Source organism: Lithobates pipiens, unplaced genomic scaffold (genome assembly GCF_037356315.1).
Source record: "Lithobates pipiens isolate NorthernLeopardFrog02 unplaced genomic scaffold, aLitPip1_a1.2 Scaffold_19, whole genome shotgun sequence".
In the NCBI taxonomy this organism is placed as follows: Eukaryota; Metazoa; Chordata; class Amphibia; order Anura; family Ranidae; genus Lithobates; species Lithobates pipiens.
The window spans coordinates 588,591,419-588,611,341 of record NW_027507764.1 but is presented as its reverse complement, the minus strand read 5'-3'; the positions used below and the strand labels follow the sequence as shown (position 1 = coordinate 588,611,341).

General features: G+C 46.2%; 1 protein-coding gene across 3 annotated transcripts in view; it reads left to right on the top strand.

Moving 5' to 3' along the window:
• The window catches only part of SETD2 (SET domain containing 2, histone lysine methyltransferase), a 155,673-nt gene that overhangs the window by 37,682 nt on the left and 98,068 nt on the right, over nucleotides 1-19,923 (top strand). For all 3 annotated transcript variants that reach the window (XM_077493544.1, XM_077493545.1, XM_077493543.1), the window contains one exon: nucleotides 1,849-7,298. In XM_077493544.1, the coding sequence (XP_077349670.1) occupies nucleotides 1,849-7,298 (5,450 nt within the window). The remainder of the gene's footprint in view (nucleotides 1-1,848; nucleotides 7,299-19,923) is intronic.

The following is a 19,923-nucleotide window of genomic DNA, read 5'->3' as shown; positions in this document are numbered from 1 at the left end:
GGATAAGTAGGAGGAGAACCAGCCAAGAGTACAATTATGTCAGTTTTCACTTGTAGGGAGGGGGAAGATTTTGGTATTCGCTGGTGGGGAAGGGGGTAGATCAGTAATGAGGCCTGATTTCACCTCTCCCGTTACTTTTCATCATAACCGGCTGTATGGTGTGAATACATTGATTGGTAGACATTGGTTGCTGTGAAATAACGAGCATTAAAGCTGAACTCCTATGCAGATATGAAATGCACAAATTTTATCATTACTACATCATTAAAGAAACCCGATCACCGAATTAAAGTTTTCATGTAAAAGTACAAAAAAGACAGTAGATTTGCTAGAACTTCCTTCTTGCAAGTCATAGCCCTCTCCTTTTTTATGTAGCTGGTGGGGGAGTAGTAAAGGGGGAATACCATAGAGCAGTGATTCTCAACCAGGGTTCCTCCAAAGGCTGCTAGGGGTTCCTTCAGCATTGGGCCATTTCTGCCCCTCGAATAAGTTCCCACCGACACCTTTTGATTTTTTTTTTGACTATCTGTAAGATGGTAGTTTTTCCCAATGGCCACAAGTGTAAGGACTAAAGCTGCAACTAACGATTAATTTGTCTGTCGACTAATCTATCGATTATTTTTTCGATTAGTCAACGACTATCCGATTTATTTTATTTTTATTTATTTTTATGAATCCTAGTGGTTTTTTTTTTTTGATTGGCTAAATAATCCTTTGGATAACCTTGAGAGTATTGGCTGCCAGAGTATTGGCTGCCAGAGTATTGGCTGCCAGAGTATTGGCTGCCAGAGTATTGGCTGCCAGAGTATTGGCTGCCAGAGTATTGGCTGCCAGAGTATTGGCTGCCAGAGTATTGGCTGCCAGAGTATTGGCTGCCAGAGTATTGGCTGGGTATGGAGGGATGGCTGCTTCCATCCGACCTCTCCCCTCCACTGCACAGATCAGTACAGAGAGGGGAGAGAGAAACCAGCGTCATGTCATGACGCCGGTTTGTTTACAAGTGATCGCTCCGTCGGAGCGATCTCATTGTAAACGCCTGGGTGTAGAAAGATGGCCGCCGCTTCGGAGCTAGGCCGAAGCCACGGCCTCTCCTAAGGCCGAGACCGCGGAGCGCTCCGTGGATCGCGACATGTGCCGATCCGAGCGGGGTGACCCGTTCGGATCACGGATCGGTGACGATCCGTTGCACCCCTAGGGACGGCGGCACGGAGGGGGAGAAAGGGGAACGGCAGCACGGAGGACAGCGGTAGATACTAAGCACTGTGACGCATCGACGCCCTGCACGCACGTCAACGTATTTTTGTAGTCGACGTAATCGATTACGTCGACTCGTCGTGGCAGCTCTAGTAAGGACCATTCTTCCCACTGACCATCACACTAATGTATCACGAGTTGTAGATTTCTAATTTTTAGCAGGGGGTTCCCCGAGACTGGAGAACTATTTCAAGGGTTCCTCTGTGTTGAAAAGGTTGAGACAGGCCACCATAGATTGTCACTTGACAGTTCTGAGTCTGCTGACATCACATCCAATATGGCAGGACCCAGCAGCAGTCTCTGGAGGCCTTTGGATGTCTAAACAAGGGAGACGTTTATGGGTAAACACTATATGTGTGAAATCTGTTAAATGCACATATAATCTACTAATATATATTTTTTTAAATGCAGTCTTCAGTGCCTGAATTTGACCTGGTATTGCAATTTTGCTTTGGAGTTCAGCTTTAATGAAACACAAATCGACCCAAATATTAACCTTCCAATCTTCTGAGAATGTTGTTAATTTACTGACACAACTCCTTTTTTTTTTTTTTTTTTTTTTTTAACCATCCACAAATTTGTTTTGCCTTCTAGGCCAAAAACGAGAGTGGCTCAAACCTTGGGCTCAACAAGTCGTCGGCGGCCTTCAAAAGCCTCACATCCAGTAGATTCCTGCCTAAGGGAACCAAAGCAAAGGTTAATTTGGAAGAACAGGGACGCCAGAAGGTCTCGTTCAGCTTCAGTTTCACTAAGAAAACCTTTCAGAACAGATTACGGACAGCTTTGGTTGGAGAGAAGCAGAATGATGCGCAGAATGCCGCCAGCAGCTTATCGGAACAAACCAAGCCTAAAACGGATGGCGCTGAATCCGTTGGAAATGCTTTTGAAGTTTCCCCTCCGAAACCCAAAGTGGAACTGGGAAAAATTCATTTCAGGAAACATCTTAGCGTTACAAGCAAACTACCAGCACCCCAACCACCACCACCACCTCCACCCCCACCACCTGCTGCCGTAACGGTTGCGGTACCCACATCACCCGTAGCTTCAACTAAAGGAGTGCTATTCGAGAACGCAAAGCTTTCTCCACCATCTGACGCTACATCAGCAACTGCCAACTTGGCCGTAGCATTGCCTGAGAAAGCACCATCCAGTACTCTGTCTTCATCATCGTTGACTAGCACAAAGGATAACGAAGAGGGCTCCATAGTCTCTGTTGTGGAGAGCTTAAGCACTCAGGTGGCTGTCGAAAAGGCAGAAAAAGAGACCATCCCTTCTAAAGATTATTCCCATATTGGGAAAGACGAAAATAATCCAGTCAACGTAAAAAGCGCGAAATCGAATCCCAGCCCTGAAAAACCCAGTTCTAAATTAAAGCAGTCTCACTCCGATACTGCAGTGGTTGGTTCCGAGTCTGATGGAGATTCTGTACAAACCTCCTCAAGCCACCGATCACATGAGGTCAAAAAGGCAGCAAGTAAAGAAAGAGACTCAAAAAGAAGCTCTATGAGTTCGAAAGGGGATGACGGCGGAAAATATCCTTCAACTAGAACAAAGCCTGTAAAGGATGAGAAACATTCTAGCTATTCCAGGTCGGACAGAGATTCAAAGTACTCCTCCTCCTACTCTCGTTCCAAGTCAGATCGTGACAGGAAACGAAGCAGGTCACGATCTAGGTCGAGATCGAGGTCTAGATCCGATCGAGGGCCGAGAGGCGGTTCTTCATATTCCAGATCTGAACGGTCACATTATTATGAGTCCGAGAGACGGTACCATAGAAGTTCTCCCTACAGAACAAAATATTCTCGCTCGTATGCAGATAGCAGAGCCAGAGACAGCTCTGACTCAGAAGATGATTATAGAAGAACCCATTCCAGATCAGGTGACTCTCGAAGGCCCCCATCGTCCTCTCATTCCTCCTCGTACAGAGATTCTAGGACTTCTTCACATTCTAAATATGACAGAGATCCCAAATTAGATTCTTCTTATGACTCCGATCGAAAAGGAAGAACCTCAAGCAGAACTGAAAAAGACATCAAGTCTTCAGATCGAGAACCTACCAAGAAGGTTTCTCCTCAGAAAGAAGTTGACCTTAAACCAGCATCTTCCCACTCTAAAGTGGACAGTAGCACAAGTTCTGCTAAATCAAATTCTTCCAGAGCATCAGATGCCAAACCGGTGCACGTGAATTCGGGAGCTAAAATGTCCAAATGGGATTTGGACAAAAGACCTGAACGTAAAGAGGGACACGGCCTTGTCAGAAAAGATAGAGAAGAATCTGCATCCAAGGACATTCCTGACTACAGAAAAAGTGATCTTCAGGATTCTCCACCTACACGATCCAAAGATGTTGATTATTCTCATATTGGAGACACCAAGTCATCAAGTGGTCGGGAATCGAAGTGGAGAAGTTTTTCGGCAGCACCATTGTTTGAAGGCCAAAGAAAAAGTCCTGTTAACGTAAACGATATCTATTCCCCTGAGCACTCGTGGGATTTTGTCACCCTGAGCTCCACAGATGATGCTCCTGCAGATGAACAATCTGATGTGTCACAATCTGATAGTAGTAACATAGACATTCCTCTTAATATAGAGTCAGAGAAAACTCCTGTAGCTCACAGTGAAGTTGAACAATGCAGTATTGTCGAGAAGGGTGATGGAATACATCATCTTAATGGGTTAGGCCATGATCATGGCAGTGCATCGGTCTTTTCAGATCCTGAAGACAAGCCTGTCTCTGTATCAAAGTCAAAACGTTGGAGACTCTTAGAAGACAATTTAAATGAGGCAATTCCTTGCCATCCTTCAGACAAAATGAGTATTTCCTTTGACCACAAGGAAGCAATTAAATTGCTAAATTCTCAATCTAGTCAAGTAGATGACAATCATACTGTTAAAGACACTCGAGTCAAGCAAACTGTTACAGTTTTGGCTCCAGAAAGCTTAAATGTGTCACGGGCTAAGTCTACTGACAATGAAATTTATGTTGACTCAAAGCAGAAAATCTCTAAACGTTGCACACCAGTGAACAGGGATGAGCAAGGCGAAACTTGTGGTTTACCTCCCACAGAGCCTTGTACTCCAAAACCACCTGAAACTGATTCTCCTGTTGAGGAAGAGACCAGGGTCGCCAGGGAAGAGACCAGGGTCGCCAGTAAAGTGGCCAGGGAGGAGACCAGGGTCGCCAGTAAAGAGACCAGGGTCGCCAGGGAAGAGACCAGGGTCGCCAGTAAAGAGGCCAGGGAGGAGACCAGGGTCGCCAGGGAGGAGACCAGGGTCGCCAGTAAAGAGACCAGGGTCGCCAGTAAAGAGGCCAGGGAGGAGACCAGGGTCGCCAGGGAGGAGACCAGGGTCGCCAGTAAAGAGACCAGGGTCGCCAGTAAAGAGGCCAGGGAGGAGACCAGGCTCGCCAGGGAGGAGACCAGGGTCGCCAGTAAAGAGACCAGGGTCGCCAGTAAAGAGACCAGGGTCGCCAATAAAGAGACCAGGGTCATCATTAAAGTTATGATTGACTCTCCGAGCCACAGACAAGTCTCAACTTCATTGCCTATATTGGAAAAGGATGATGATGTAGATCCTGTATGGAAAAATACGGAGAGAGAGGAGGCCACACCTGTCCTTCTACCAGAAGCTCCGACTGAGCAGATAGAAGTTCTGAAGGCGAATTACGAGTCTGATGAGGAAGAAGATGATGATTTTAAGAACGTTAATGTCCAAAGTGTTCATACTTCAGAGGAAGAGAAGCCGCCACCAATTACCGCTGACAGTAGCACACCTACAGTCAACTTTATAAGTGCCGTCACAGCTTATTATTCTGACACAGAAGAGAGTGCAAGTGAAGAGAGTGAATCGGAGGATACCGATTCTGATGACAGTGGCCTCCCCAGGAACCGTTTGCAGTCAGTTGTGGTAGTCCCCAAAACTTCCATCATAACAATGGAAGAAGAAGATCTACCATCGTCATCCCCAAGTCATCAGGAAAGTATAGAACAATCTAATGAAAATGAAACTGGCTTTCCAGAAGGCCACACTCTGGAGCAAATGGAACATAAAGTCTTTGATCAAATAGATAGTGATTCCAATATGTCACTAGAGGAAGAACAAGTGTGCGCTCCAGAAGTAAGTTCATTTCAGGCTGCGGAACCAAGTATCATTCCAGATAAAGCTTCAGAACTGAGACTTATTTCTGTTAAAGATTCAGAACCAAGTGCCCCTCCAGTTGACGTGTCGGAGCAGGATCTAGTTCATGTTCAGACTTCAGAGGAGGTTGCCAGTCCTGCTCAGCCTTTAGGACCTTTAGTGCCAGTTCATACTCCCCAAACAGCTCCCATCCACATTCAAGCATCAGAGTCAACTCCAGCCCCAGTCCAGACTCCAGAACCAAGTTCTGCTCCAGCTTTGCAGGTAGATGTAATTTCAGTGACTGAGCCGGACAATGTTCATGTGTCGCAATCGGATGTTACTTCAGTACAGGCACAAGAGACTGTAACTGTTCCTGTTATGTCCACAGAGCTAGGTCCCAGTAAAGGTATAGAGCAGGTTCCCATTGCTGCACAAGCCCCCCCACAGCCGGCTCCAGTGCCAGATCAAACCCCTCAGCAGGCTCCCTTTCTGACACCAGCTTCTCAACCGTGTCCTGTCCCAATTGAAGCTCCGCAACCATGTTCTTCTCCGGTTGAGGTTCCACAACCACATACTGTACCAGTCGAAGTACAGCAAATATTTTCTACTCCAGTCGAAGCCCAACAAATATTTTCCATTCAGGTGCAACAGCCAGATGCTGTTGCATTTCAGGCCTCACGAGCATGCCCGGTTCAAGGTCCACATTTGGGTACATTTGCAGGTCATATTCCACCGATCGGTGCATTTCCTTTTCAAGCTTCACAACACGGGGCATTTCCACTTCAAGCAGTACCACCACCACCACCACCCCCATGTCCTGTCCCACTTTCAATACCACCATGCCCCATTCCTGTTCAAGCTCCACAGCCGTGTCCTGCTCCAGTTCTGCCCCCGCAGCTGGGTGTTGCAGTTCATGCCCAACAACCGGACATTCCTCATCCACCCAATGATACTGATGTCAGCACCAGCCATCTTGTGACTGCTGGACAGGGCAATAATGGTGACATGTCCACTAGAAGCAATGAAATGCACAAGCCTTTTATACCTAGCCAGGCCAAACCAGCTGCTCATCAGCCTTCTGCTTCAGTACCACCTTCTAGGCCTAGTAAATTTGAATCGAAATCCCTCCATACCCCTGCTGAGAAACCAGATAGCAGGCAACAGTCAACATACAGCCATGGCCCAGGGGCTGGGGACTTTTCCAGAGCTGATGGTTTCCAGGCAGCTGAAGACTTATCAGATCTCGGTTGGGACTTCTCTCAACCAGAAAAGCCAAGCAGCACATACCAGCCTCCAGACAGCAGTTACATGTACTGTGGGTACCCGCAGGGCAGTGGAGTCTGTGACCCCTCTCAGAATTACGGTGAAAGCAACCCTTATTGGGATCCTGGGTGCCACAACCAAGGTCCCATATACAACTACAGCAAAGCCGGTGTCCCGGTTCCCGACTCCCTCACACATTGTTACAACGAAGACGATGAAGATGTTGATGATGACGATCTTGGTTGGGAAGATGACCACACGCACCACCATGCCAATAAGTTATACTACGATCGATCCAAAGAAACCGGTTCCGTGCAAGCTCATGAAATCAGCAGCAATTCCGTGAAGGAGAACCTGGCCCGAAATGAAAAGAGGGATCAGTTCGGTAGGGACAGGTCTGAGATGAAAGAAAGGGGGCCGCCCAAAAAACGGCGGCAGGAACTGGGGAGCGATTCGGAGAACGATGCAGAAGCCCTGGAGAAAAGGAGATTGAAAGCGGAGGCCGGCTTGTTGGAGTCTGCTGGCCCGAAACGAGGGAAAGCCGGCACCATCTGCCCTATGGATGAATTCAGAGACGCTCAACACTGGAAGGAGTTTTCCAAACTAGGAAAAATGCCGCCTTACTTTGACCTCATTGAAGAGAACCTTTACCTAACAGAAAGGTAATGTGCAGGCTTATCTCATTTTTTTACATTTTCAAATTCGTTTCCCTTAAATTTAGTTTTTTTTTTAATATTTCAAAGATTATTATTGTCTCTTGGGTGTATAGTGGCAACTTTGTAACATATGGTGTACATTTCCAAAAATTTACATATACACTATATCACCAAAAGCATTGGGATGCCTGCCTTTGCACGCACATAAAGTTTAATCGCACCTCAGCCTTTCATCCGTAGGGTTTAATATTGAGTTGGTCGACCCTTTGCAGCTATAACAGCTTCAACTCTTCTGGGAAGGCCGTCCACAAGGTTTAGGAGTGTGTCCTATAGGAATGTTTGCCCATTGTTCCAGAAGCGCATCAGACACGGACGTTGGGCGAGAAGGCCCGGCTCGCAGTCTCCGCTCTAATTCATCGCAAAGGTGTTGTATCGGTATTGAGGTCAGGACTGTGTGCAGGCCGGTCAAGTTCCTCCATCACAAACTCGCTCATCCATGTCTTTATGGACCTTGCTTTGTGCACTGGTGTTTAGTCATGTTGGAACAGTAAGGGGCCGTCCCCAAACTGTTCCCACATAGTTGGGAGCATGAAATTGTCCAAAATGTCTTAGAATGCTGATGCCTTAAGAGTTCCCTTCACTGGAATTAAGGGGCTAAGCCCGACCCCTGGGAAAAAAAACCCTCCCCCTTCACCAAATGGTTTGGACCAATGCACAAAGCAAGGTCCATAAAGACATGGATGAGCGAGTTTGAGGTGGAGGAGCTTGACTGGCCTCCACAGAGTCCTGACCTCAGCCCCATAGAACACCTTTGAGATGAATTAGAATGGAGACTGCAAGCCAGGTCTTCTCGTCCAACATCAGTGCCTGACCTCACAAATGCGCTTCTGGAAGAATGGTCAAACATTCCCATAGACGCACACCTAAACCTTGTGGACGGCCTTCCCAGAAGAGTTGAAGCTGTTATAGGTGCAAAGGGTGGGCCAAATCAATATTGAACCCTACGGACTATGACTGGTATGCCATTAGACCCCTTTCACACCACACCGCTGATAGCGTCGGCGGTAAAATGCTGCTATTTTTAGCGGTGTTTTACCGCCGGATTTGCGGCGCATTTCAGCCGCTAGTGGGGCGCTTTTACCCCCCGCTAGCGGCCCCAAAAGGGTTAAAACTGCCGGCAATACATCGCAATAGTGGCGTTTTGCCGGCGGTATTACAGCGCTGCCCCATTGATTTCAATGGGGAGCAGAGGTGGAGGAGCGGTAAACGCACACCGCTCCTTCACAGCTCCAAAGAAGCTGCTGGCAGGACTTTTTTCTGACGTCCTGCCAGCGCACCGCTGGGCTTTCACACTACACACAATGGTGCAGCTTCTTTAGGGCGGATTGCAGGCGCTATTTCTAACGCTCTAGCGCCTGCAAAACGCCCTGGTGTGAAAGGGGTGTTAAAGCTAGTGTGTTTGTAATGGCAGACGTCCCAATACCTTTGGCAATATAGTGTACAGTGGTGTGAAAAAGTGTTTGCCCCCTTCCTCATTTCCTGTTCCTTTGCATGTTTGTCACACTTAAGTGTTTCGCAACATCAAACCAATTTAAACAATAGTCAAGGACAACACAAGTAAACACAAAATGCAATTTGTAAATGAAGGTGTTTATTATTAAAGGTAAAAAAAATCCAAACCATCATGGCCCTGTGTGAAAAAGTGATTGCCCCCTAAGCCTAATAACTGGTTGGGCCACCCTTAGCAGCAACAACTGCAACCAAGCGTTTACGATAACGTGCAATGAGGCTTTTACAGCGTCCTGGAGGAATTTTGGCCCACTCATCTTTGCAGAATTGTCCTAATTCAGTTACATTAGAGGGTTTTCGAGCATGAACGGCCTTTTTAAGGTCATACCACAACATCTCAATAGGATTCAGGTCAGGACTTTGGCTAGGCCACTCCAAAGTCTTCATTTTGTTTTTCTTCAGCCATTCGGTGGTGGACTTGCTGGTGTGTTTAGGATCATTGTCCTGCTGCAGAACCCAAGTTGGTTTCAGCTTGAGTACACGAACAGATGGTCGGACATTCTCCTTCAGGATCTCTTGGTAGACAGCAGAATTCATAGTTCCTTTTATCACGGCAAGTCTTCCAGGTCCTGAAGCAGCAAAACAGCCCCAGACCATCACACTACCACCACCGTATTTTACTGTTGGTATAATGTTCTTTTTATGAAATGCAGTGTTCCTTCTACGCCAGATATACTTGGACACACACCTTCCAAAGAGTTCCACTTTTGTCTCATCGGTCCACAGAATGTTGTCCCAAAAGTCTTGGGGATCATCAAGATGTGTTGTGGAGAAATTGAGACGAGCTTTGATGTTCTTTTTGCTCAGCAGTGGTTTTCTCCTTGGAACTCTGCCATGCAGGCCATTTTTGCCCAGTCTTTTCCTGATGGTGGAGGCATGAACGCTGACCTTAACTGAGGCAAGTGAGGCCTGCAGTTCCTTGGACGTTGTTGTGGGGTCTTTTGTGACCTCTTGGATGAGTCGTCGCTGCGCTCTTGGGGTAATTTTGGGCGGCCGGCCACTCCTGGGAAGGTTCACCACTGTTCCATGTCTTCGCCATTTGTGGATAATGGCTCTCACTGTGGTTCGCTGGATTCCCAAAGCTTTGGAAATGGCTTTATAACCCTTTCCAGACTGATAGATCTCAATTACTTTCTTTCTCAATTGTTCCTGAATTTCTTTGGGTCTCGGCATGATGTGTAGCTTTTAAGGATCTTCTGGTGGACCTTACTGTGTCAAGCAGGTCCTATTTAAGTGATGCCTTGATTGTGAACAGGTGTGGCAATAATCAGGCCTGGGTGTGGCTAGAGAAATTGAACTCAGGTGTGGACAACCACAGTTATAGTATGTTTTAACAAGGGGGGCAATCACTTTTTCACACAGGGCCATGATGGTTTGGATTTTTTTTCACCTTTAATAATAAACACCTTCATTTACAAATTGCATTTTGTGTTTACTTGTGTTGTCCTTGACTATTGTTTAAATTGGTTTGATGTTCCGAAACACTTAAGTGTGACAAACATGCAAAGGAACAGGAAATGAGGAAGGGGGCAAACACTTTTTCACACCACTGTATATGGGCAGGGTAGTCTTGGAATGGATATGTCGTTTTAAAGGGCTAGTTCGCCTTTTGCAAAGCATCAACAATTGAACTCCCAACACCCTGCCCACCCCACTGCACTTACCTGATTATCTTTCACTGCCCATGCTAGAAGTAGTAGTAGTAGTAGTCCAGGCATTAGAAAACCACGCTCTCCTGCACCCTACAGAGTGCACGGTACAGTCACGTGTTGCCACTGAGCAATGCCAGCTCACCATTGTGGGCATTCTGACGCTACCCAGCCTTCGGACTGTGTATTGCTTTTTTAATATACCCAGACCACTACATTGGCTGGCAGGGGCAACAGTAGATAATTGGTGAAGGATATGAGCGTAGTGGGAACGGGGGGGGGGGGGGGGGGGGGGGGCTGGGGGTGCGGTAAGGGTGTAGCGAGTTCACAATTTTTTTTTTTTTTTTTTTGGAAGAGGTGACCTAGCCCATTTAAATAGTCTAAGTGGTTCTAAAGGAATTTTTTATTTTTATTTTTCCTTTTACCCTAATGCAAAGTAAAAAAAACCTTCTGGGTGCAGCTCAACCATGCCTGGATCCTGCCTTTTTATTTCCTGTCTGAATGATTTCAGTTATCATCAATTCTCTCTCCTCCCGATCAGTACAGGCACTGCCCACCTCTCACAGCGATTTGAATTTCACCGCCATCAATCCATTTTTGGCTCTTCGTCATACAGTGGGGAGGGAAAATGCCATGATTTTCTCCCCTGCAGATTGTGTAAGTTTTGCCCACTTCCAAAGAATTGAAGGGTCTATCATTTTTATCATAGGTGTATTTTATATGATAGAGACAGAAAATCAACCAAAAATCCAGAAAAAAAAAAAACCCCACGATACAAATGTTATAAATTTTGAGTTGCTGTTCTGTGAGTAAAATAAGTATTTGATTCCCCAGCAAAACATGACTTGGTAGTCGGTGGAGAAACCCTTGTTGGCGATCACAGAGGTCAGACGTTTCTTGTAGATGGTGGTCAGGTTTGCACACATCTCAGGAGGGATTTTGGTCCTCTCTTCTTTACAGATCTTCTCTAAATCCTTGTCTGTCTCTTGGCAACTCGAAGTTTCAGCTCCCTCCATAAATTTTCTATAGGATTAAGGTCTGGAGACTGGCTAGGCCACTCCATGACCTTCATGTGCTTCTTCTTGAGACTCTTGTTTGGGTCATTGTCGTCATGCTGGAACACCCATCCATGACCCATCTTCAGTTTTCTGGGAAGAAGGCTCTCATCCAAGATTTTACAATACATGGCCCTGTCCATTGGCCGCTCAATGCGGCAAAGTCAGTCTGTACTGTTAGCAGAGAAATTGCCCCAAAGCATCCACTGTTTCCACCTCCGTGCCTGACTTTAGGGATGGTGGTCATAGGGTCATAGGGCTGCAACTAATGATTATTTTAATAATCAATTAGTTGGCCGATTTATTGTTTCGATTAATCGGTTAATAACCTTAAATTTATTTATGTATAAATTTAGTTAATATGTAAAGTTTAAAAAAAAAAGTAAATTTTATTCTTAAATATCTCTATGCAGTGGTAAATATAAATACCCAACTATATGGTTAGGGAGCAAAATATCGAATCCACTCTGAGAATAACGGACAGAAGAGATTCTATTAGAGGAGAGATGTACTCTATATACTATTAGAGGAGATATATACTGTATATACTATTAGAAGAGATATACTATTAGAGGAGATATATACTGTCTATATTAGAGGAGAGAGATACTTTATATACTATTAGAGGAGATATATTATTAGAGGAGAAATATACTGTATATACCAGTGATGGCGAACCTTTTTGAGCCCGAGTGCCCAAACCGCAATGCAAAACCAACTTATTTCTTTCAAAGTGCCAACACAGTATTAAACCTGCCAGCGGCTCTGTACAGAGGATGGGACTGATCATCCCTCTGAATAAATCCTAAGGGACCAAAAACCTACAATTCTAGCAGATTCGCTCAGAATGCAGGGATCAGCAATGCGTTGTGCTCATAATGCACTCACCTACCTGACCATTACCCTCACCTCCCTGACACATGCACTCACCTCCCTGACACATGCACTCTCCTCCCTGACACATGCACTCGCCTCCCTGACACATGCACTCACCTCCCTGACACATGCACTCACCTCCCTGACACATGCACTCACCTCCCTGACACATGCACTCACCTCCCTGACACATGCACTCACCTCCCTGACACATGCACTCACCTCCCTGACACATGCACTCACCTCCCTGACACATGCACTCACCTCCCTGACACATGCACTCACCTCCCTGACACATGCACTCACCTCCCTGACACATGCACTCACCTCCCTGACACATGCACTCACCTCCCTGACACATGCACTCACCTCCCTGACACATGCACTCACCTCCCTGACACATGCACTCACCTCCCTGACACATGCACTCACCTCCCTGACCCATTGCACTCACCTCCCTGACACATGCACTCACCTCCCTGACACATGCACTCACCTCCCTGACACATGCACTCACCTCCCTGACACATGCACTCACCTCCCTGACACATGCACTCACCTCCCTGACACATGCACTCACCTCCCTGACACATGCACTCACCTCCCTGACACATGCACTCACCTCCCTGACACATGCACTCACCTCCCTGACACATGCACTCACCTCCCTGACACATGCACTCACCTCCCTGACACATGCACTCACCTCCCTGACACATGCACTCACCTCCCTGACACATGCACTCACCTCCCTGACACATGCACTCACCTCCCTGACCCATTGCACTCACCTCCCTGACACATGCACTCACCTCCCTGACACATGCACTCACCTCCCTGACACATGCACTCACCTCCCTGACACATGCACTCACCTCCCTGACACATGCACTCACCTCCCTGACCCATTGCACTCACCTGCCTGACCCATTACACTCACCTCCCTAACACATGCACTCACCTACCTGACCATTACCCTCACCTCCCTGACACATGCACTCACCTCCCTGACACATGCACTCACCTCCCTGACACATGCACTCACCTCCCTGACACATGCACTCACCTCCCTGACACATGCACTCACCTCCCTGACCCATTACACTCACCTCCCTAACACATGCACTCACCTACCTGACCATTACCCTCACCTCCCTGACACATGCACTCACCTCCCTGACACATGCACTCACCTCCCTGACACATGCACTCACCTCCCTGACACATGCACTCACCTCCCTGACCCATTGCACTCACCTCCCTGACACATGCACTCACCTCCCTGACACATGCACTCACCTCCCTGACACATGCACTCACCTCCCTGACACATGCACTCACCTCCCTGACACATGCACTCACCTCCCTGACACATGCACTCACCTCCCTGACACATGCACTCACCTCCCTGACCCATTGCACTCACCTGCCTGACCCATTACACTCACCTCCCTAACACATGCACTCACCTACCTGACCATTACCCTCACCTCCCTGACACATGCACTCACCTCCCTGACACATGCACTCACCTCCCTGACACATGCACTCACCTCCCTGACACATGCACTCACCTCCCTGACACATGCACTCACCTCCCTGACCCATTGCACTCACCTGCCTGACCATTACACTCACCTCCCTAACACATGCACTCACCTACCTGACCATTACCCTCACCTCCCTGACACATGCACTCACCTCCCTGACACATGCACTCACCTCCCTGACACATGCACTCACCTCCCTGACACATGCACTCACCTACCCGACACATGCACTCACCTACCCGACACATGCACTCACCTACCCGACACATGCACTCACCTACCCGACACATGCACTCACCTACCCGACACATGCACTCACCTACCCGACACATGCACTCACCTACCCGACACATGCACTCACCTACCCGACACATGCACTCACCGAATTAACACCTTTATTTTGCAAAATTGAGTAAAATCTGTAACTGTACAGAGCACAATGTCAGCATTGTAGTGAGTTGGTTTGTATTAGTTTTTTGTAGATTGTTACATACCGTTAAACAAGCAATAAACTTTAACAGTGAAAGGCTTACTTTAGAAATGTTTAGATGCAGGGAAATAATGGATCCACTCCACATTGATCTTGCCTGTCTCCAGTCTCTCCGGCAGCTCATTCCCGCCCACAAGTCTCCTCTGATCCCAGCCGCATGTTCTCCCAGTCACGCCCAGCGCATCAGCGCTGATTTGTTTGATGGTGGGTGAGGTGTGGATGAGACAGCCTCTATGATTGGATTAGCGTGCGCACGTCACCCCTGGGCACTTATTCTTTGTCACGCCCACTCGCCTACAGAACTGTGGGAGATGTAGTTCGCGGTGCAGACGATTATGCTTTCACTGTGTGCTTTTCTCATTTAATGGCTCTCCTTTCATGGCGTGCCCACAGAGAGGGCTCGGCGTGCCGGCAGCGGCACGCGTGCCATGGGTTCGCCATCACTGGTATATACTATTAGAGGAGAGATATACTGTATATACTATTAGAGGAGAGATATCCTGTATATACTATTAGAGGAGAGATATACTGTATATACTATTAGAGGAGAGATATCCTGTATATACTATTAGAGGAGAGATATACTGTATATACTATTAGAGGAGAGATATCCTGTATATACTATTAAAGGGTGAATCCGGTAAATATCATTAGACTCACATCAAATCAATTTTTTTTTATTTAAAAAACCAATGTCTTCCTTCAAAAAAATGTAATTTTCTAATCGTTAGTGGGGTCAAACCGACATTCATTTTCAACCACAGTGAAAATTTGGAAATAACAGAAAACTTCTCGGTCAAAGGAATTTTCAGACAGTGTTTGTGGTTTTCTTTCAGAAATTACATTCATTTTAAAAACAGAATGTTAAAAACAAGTGAAAATTTCAAACAACATTCTTTCATTCAGCGAATGTACAAAGTGGGCAGCATAAGGCCCGCTACACACCTATGCAATTTTTCTTTTGATCTGTTTCTGCAGTGCTTTTTGCTGTGAGTTTTGAATTTTGCGCACGTGATTTTGCTGCGATTTGCGTTTTTTTTGCTTTTTTGTTTTTGTTTTGTTTTTTGGCCAATATGTTGGGCAGATTAAAAAACACAGATTGCTGCAAAAAAAAGCATTACATGCTTTTCTGCACCTTTTTCCATTGAACTATATTGAACCAAAAAAACGCTGTTTTGCGTAAAAAAAAAAAAAAAAATAAAAATTCCCTGACTTTTTTATAGTACAAAAAAAAGCAGATAATCACTATTGTAAGGGGTTAATTTTTTTTTACTGTAGAACTGTGAAAGTAATATTTACAGTAGCGATTTTCGTCTTCTTCGTCTTTCTTCTTCTAAGTCTTTCTTCTTCTTCTTCTTCTTCGTCCTTCTTCTTCTTCTTCTTCGTCCTTCTTCTTCTTCGTCCTTCTTCTTCTTCTTCTTCGTCCTTCTTCTTCGTCTTTCTTCTTCTTCTTCTTCGTCTTTCTTCTTCTTCTTCTTCTTCTTCGTCTTTCTTCTTCTTCTTCTTCTTCGTCTTTCTTCTTCTTCTTCTTCTTCTTCGTCTTTCTTCTTCTTCTTCTTCTTCTTCGTCTTTCTTCTTCTTCTTCTTCTTCTTCGTCTTTCTTCTTCTTCTTCTTCTTCTTCGTCTTTCTTCTTCTTCTTCTTCTTCTTCGTCTTTCTTCTTCTTCTTCTTCTTCTTCTTCGTCTTTCTTCTTCTTCTTCTTCTTCTTCTTCGTCTTTCTTCTTCTTCTTCTTCTTCTTCTTCGTCTTTCTTCTTCTTCTTCTTCTTCTCCGTCTTTCTTCTTCTTCTTCTTCTTCTTCGTCTTTCTTCTTCTTCTTCTTCTTCTTCGTCTTTCTTCTTCTTTCTTCTTCTTCGTTCTTTCTTCTTCTTTCTTCTTCTTCTTCCTACAAACATGGCGAGTCCCCCTCCTCAGTAAGGCACATGTACAGTCATGCCAATGAACATCTAAATGATTCAGGGAAGGATTGGGAGGAAGTGTTGGGGTCATATGAGGCCAAAATTGAGCTCTTTGGCATTAATTCGACTCGTTGTGTTTGTAGGAAGAAAAAATGCTGACTATGACCCCAAGAACACCACGGAGGTGGAAACGTAATGCTTTGGAGCTGTTTGTACCCGCTAAAGGTACCGGCCAACTTTGCCGTAGTGAGGGGGTCAATGGCCGAGCCATGTATGGTAAAATCATGGATGAGAAGCTTCTTCCCTTGCCTAGAACACCTGAAGATGGGTCATGGATGGGTCTTCCAGCATGACAATGACCCAAAACGTACTGCCAAGGCAACAAAGGAGAGTCTCTCAAGAAGAAGCACATTAAGGTCATGGAGTGGCCAAGTCGGTCTCCAGACCTTAATCCTATAGGAAATATATGAAGGCAGCTAAAACTTCGAGTTTCCAAGCGGCAGCCAAGGGAACCTTAAGGATTTAGAGAAGATCTGTAAAGAAGAGAGGACCAAAAATCCCTCCTGAGATGTGTCCAAACCTGATCACCACCTACAAGAAACGTCTGACCTCTGTGTGCTGGCCAACAAGGGTTTCTCCACCAAGTGCCAAGTCATGTTTTGCTTGGGGATCAAATACAGTGGTATCTTGGATTACGAGCATAATTCATTCCAGGAGAATGCTTGTAATCCAAAGCACTCGTATATCAAAGCGAGTTTCCCTATAGAAGTCCATGGAAACTCGCATAGTTCGTTCCACAGTGACTGCTATTGTATGCAGTACCAGATGTGGCCAGAGGTGTGGGGGGTCATCGAGGACACTCAAAGCCGCTCGGAGACACTCTGGAACGAAGTGTTTCCGATCGGCTCTGAGTGTCACACCGGTGCCCCGCCCCCCCCCCCCCCCCCCACGCCTCTGACCAAATGCGGTACTGCACACCCCAGAGGCTTGAATGCTGCTAGTTTTGCGAGACAACGCTCGCAAACCGAGTCGGGATTTTTTGAAAAATAGCTTGTATTGCAAAACGCTCGTAAACCGCGTTACTCGCAATCTGAGGTCTTACTGTACTTATTGTACGCGCTGAACTGCAACTTAATTTATAGCGTTTGTTTTATGTGGTGTTTTTTTTTTATTTTATTTTTTTTTGGTTGATATTCTACCTCTATCATATAAAATACATCTATGATAAAAATGTTATAGACCCTTCATTTCTTTGTAAGTCGACAAACTTGCACAAACTGCAGGGGATCAAATCATTATTTTCCCCCCTGTATGTGGATGTGAGCTTTATGGATGGCATCAGTCCCTTGTACTGCTACAAGCGTTATATGATGAATGCATATCGGGCGTTCCTTTAGACGTGCGTACTCCTCCCTGCTGGCCAGAGGGTGCTTCAGACTTTAGCTGTGCAATCTGCTGACCTACTGTTAGGGCCACTTCACACCAGATGCAGTTCCATTTTTTTCTGCACCAATTCAGTCAGTTCCAGTCAGTTTCTGCACCAGAAACTGACTGCATGGTGTGAAGTAGAGCCATTGGAATACATGGGAAAACAATTTGCATGCATTTTTAGTGCAGAAAAAAAGCACACAGAACTGAACAGAACTGCGTCTGGTGTGACCTGGCCTTTAAAGAGGAAGTAAATCCTGATGGGTGTTACTTCCTCTTTGTTTCCCTACAAAGGCAAAGCATAATGGACGACTATGCATCGCATCGCATAGTAGCCCATTATGTGTCACTTACCTGACACAGGAGCCAGCGATGTCTCCGATTTTCTTCTCCAGCTCTGTGACTGGCCGGAGTCACGTAACATCACTCCCGTGCGTGCGAACCGACAGTCACGGCATGTCGTTTAATGAAAACGGCACGACAAACCCTTCTAAAGTGCGCATGCGCCGATTTTACTCGAAGGAATCCTCGTACGGGGAATTGTAAATATCTCCTAAACCATGTAGGTTTAGGAGATATTTGCAGCACCTACAGGTAAGCCTTAGGCCCCTTTCACACTGGGGCAGTTTTCAGGCGCTTTAGCGTTTAAAAAAAAAAAAAAAAAAAAAAAGGGCCTGTAAAGCGCTTGAAAGAAGCCTCATCTGCAATCCCAATGTGAAAGCCCGAGTGCTTTCACACTGAGATCCCTTTCACACTGGGGCGTTTTTCAGGCGCTTAGCTTAAAAAAAATAAAAATAAAAAAATAAATAAAACCGCCTGAAAGAATCCGGAACTGCAATCCCAATGTGAAAGCCTGAGTGCTCTCACACTGAGGCGCTGCGCTGGCGGGGCGTCAAAAAAAGTCCTGCAAGCAGCTTCTTTGCAGCGCTTTTGGAGCGGTGAATACACGGAGCCTAAAGCGCCCCTTCCCATTGAAATCAATGGGAAGCACCTGCAAAGCTCTTTTGGCAGCGGCACTTTTAACCCATTATTTGGTCACTATCAGGGGTTAAAAGTGCCCCACTAGCGCTCAAAAAATGCTGGTACAGCGGCACTAGTTTAAGCGGCGATTTACAGGCTTTTTTCAAGCGCTGACAGTGTGCAAGCGCTCTTAAAGCACTTTGGCTTTCACATTGGGATTACAGATGAGGCTTCTTTCAAGCGCTTTACAGGCACTTTTTTTTTAACACTAAAGCGCCTGAAAAGCACCCCAGTGTGAAAGTCTAGGCTTACCTGTAGGTTAAAGTGCGTTGTAAGGGTTTACAACCACTTTAAGCAACTGATAAGCAGATTGCACAGCGAATGTCTGCCAGCACTCGGCGTCCAGCAGAGAGAACTATGCACATCTAAAGGGAGGCCAAGGACGTGTTCTTTCATCTAATGCTCGAGGCAGGGTGCTGTGACAATTCAGAGGAGCCTGCTGGGCGATCTTCCGAAGGAGCAAAGACCAGCAGAAAAATACCCAGTGATGATGTCACTGGGTCTCAAAAGAAGTATTTCTCAAATGATTAAAACCTTTTTTAATTATATGCTGATTGGAGGGAAGACGGGGCGGTATTATACTGGGAATGTTACACTTCAGCTTTAACGGGCAATGAAGCTGCTTTACAATAAGGCTCTACCTGCGCAGCTTCTTGTACCGGGGAGTAATTCATCCTCAAAGATCACAAGAGAGACCCTGAAGTCGGGTCTCCTCCTCCTTCTTCTTCTTCTCCTTCTTCTCCTTCTTCTCCTTCTTCTCCTTCTCCTCCTTCTCCTCCTTCTCCTTCTCCTCCTCCTCCTTCTCCTCCTCCTCCTTCTCCTTCTCCTCCTTCTTCTGCTTCTCCTCCTTCTTCTGCTTCTCCTCCTTCTTCTGCTTCTCCTCCTTCTTCTGCTTCTCCTCCTTCTTCTGCTTCTCCTCCTTCTTCTGCTTCTCCTCCTTCTTCTGCTTCTCCTCCTTCTTCTGCTTCTCCTCCTTCTTCTGCTTCTCCTCCTTCTGCTTCTCCTCCTTCTGCTTCTCCTCCTTCTGCTTCTCCTTCTTCTTCTCCTTCTCATTCTCCTTCTCCTTCTCCTTCTTCTCCTTCTCCTTCTCCTTCTTCT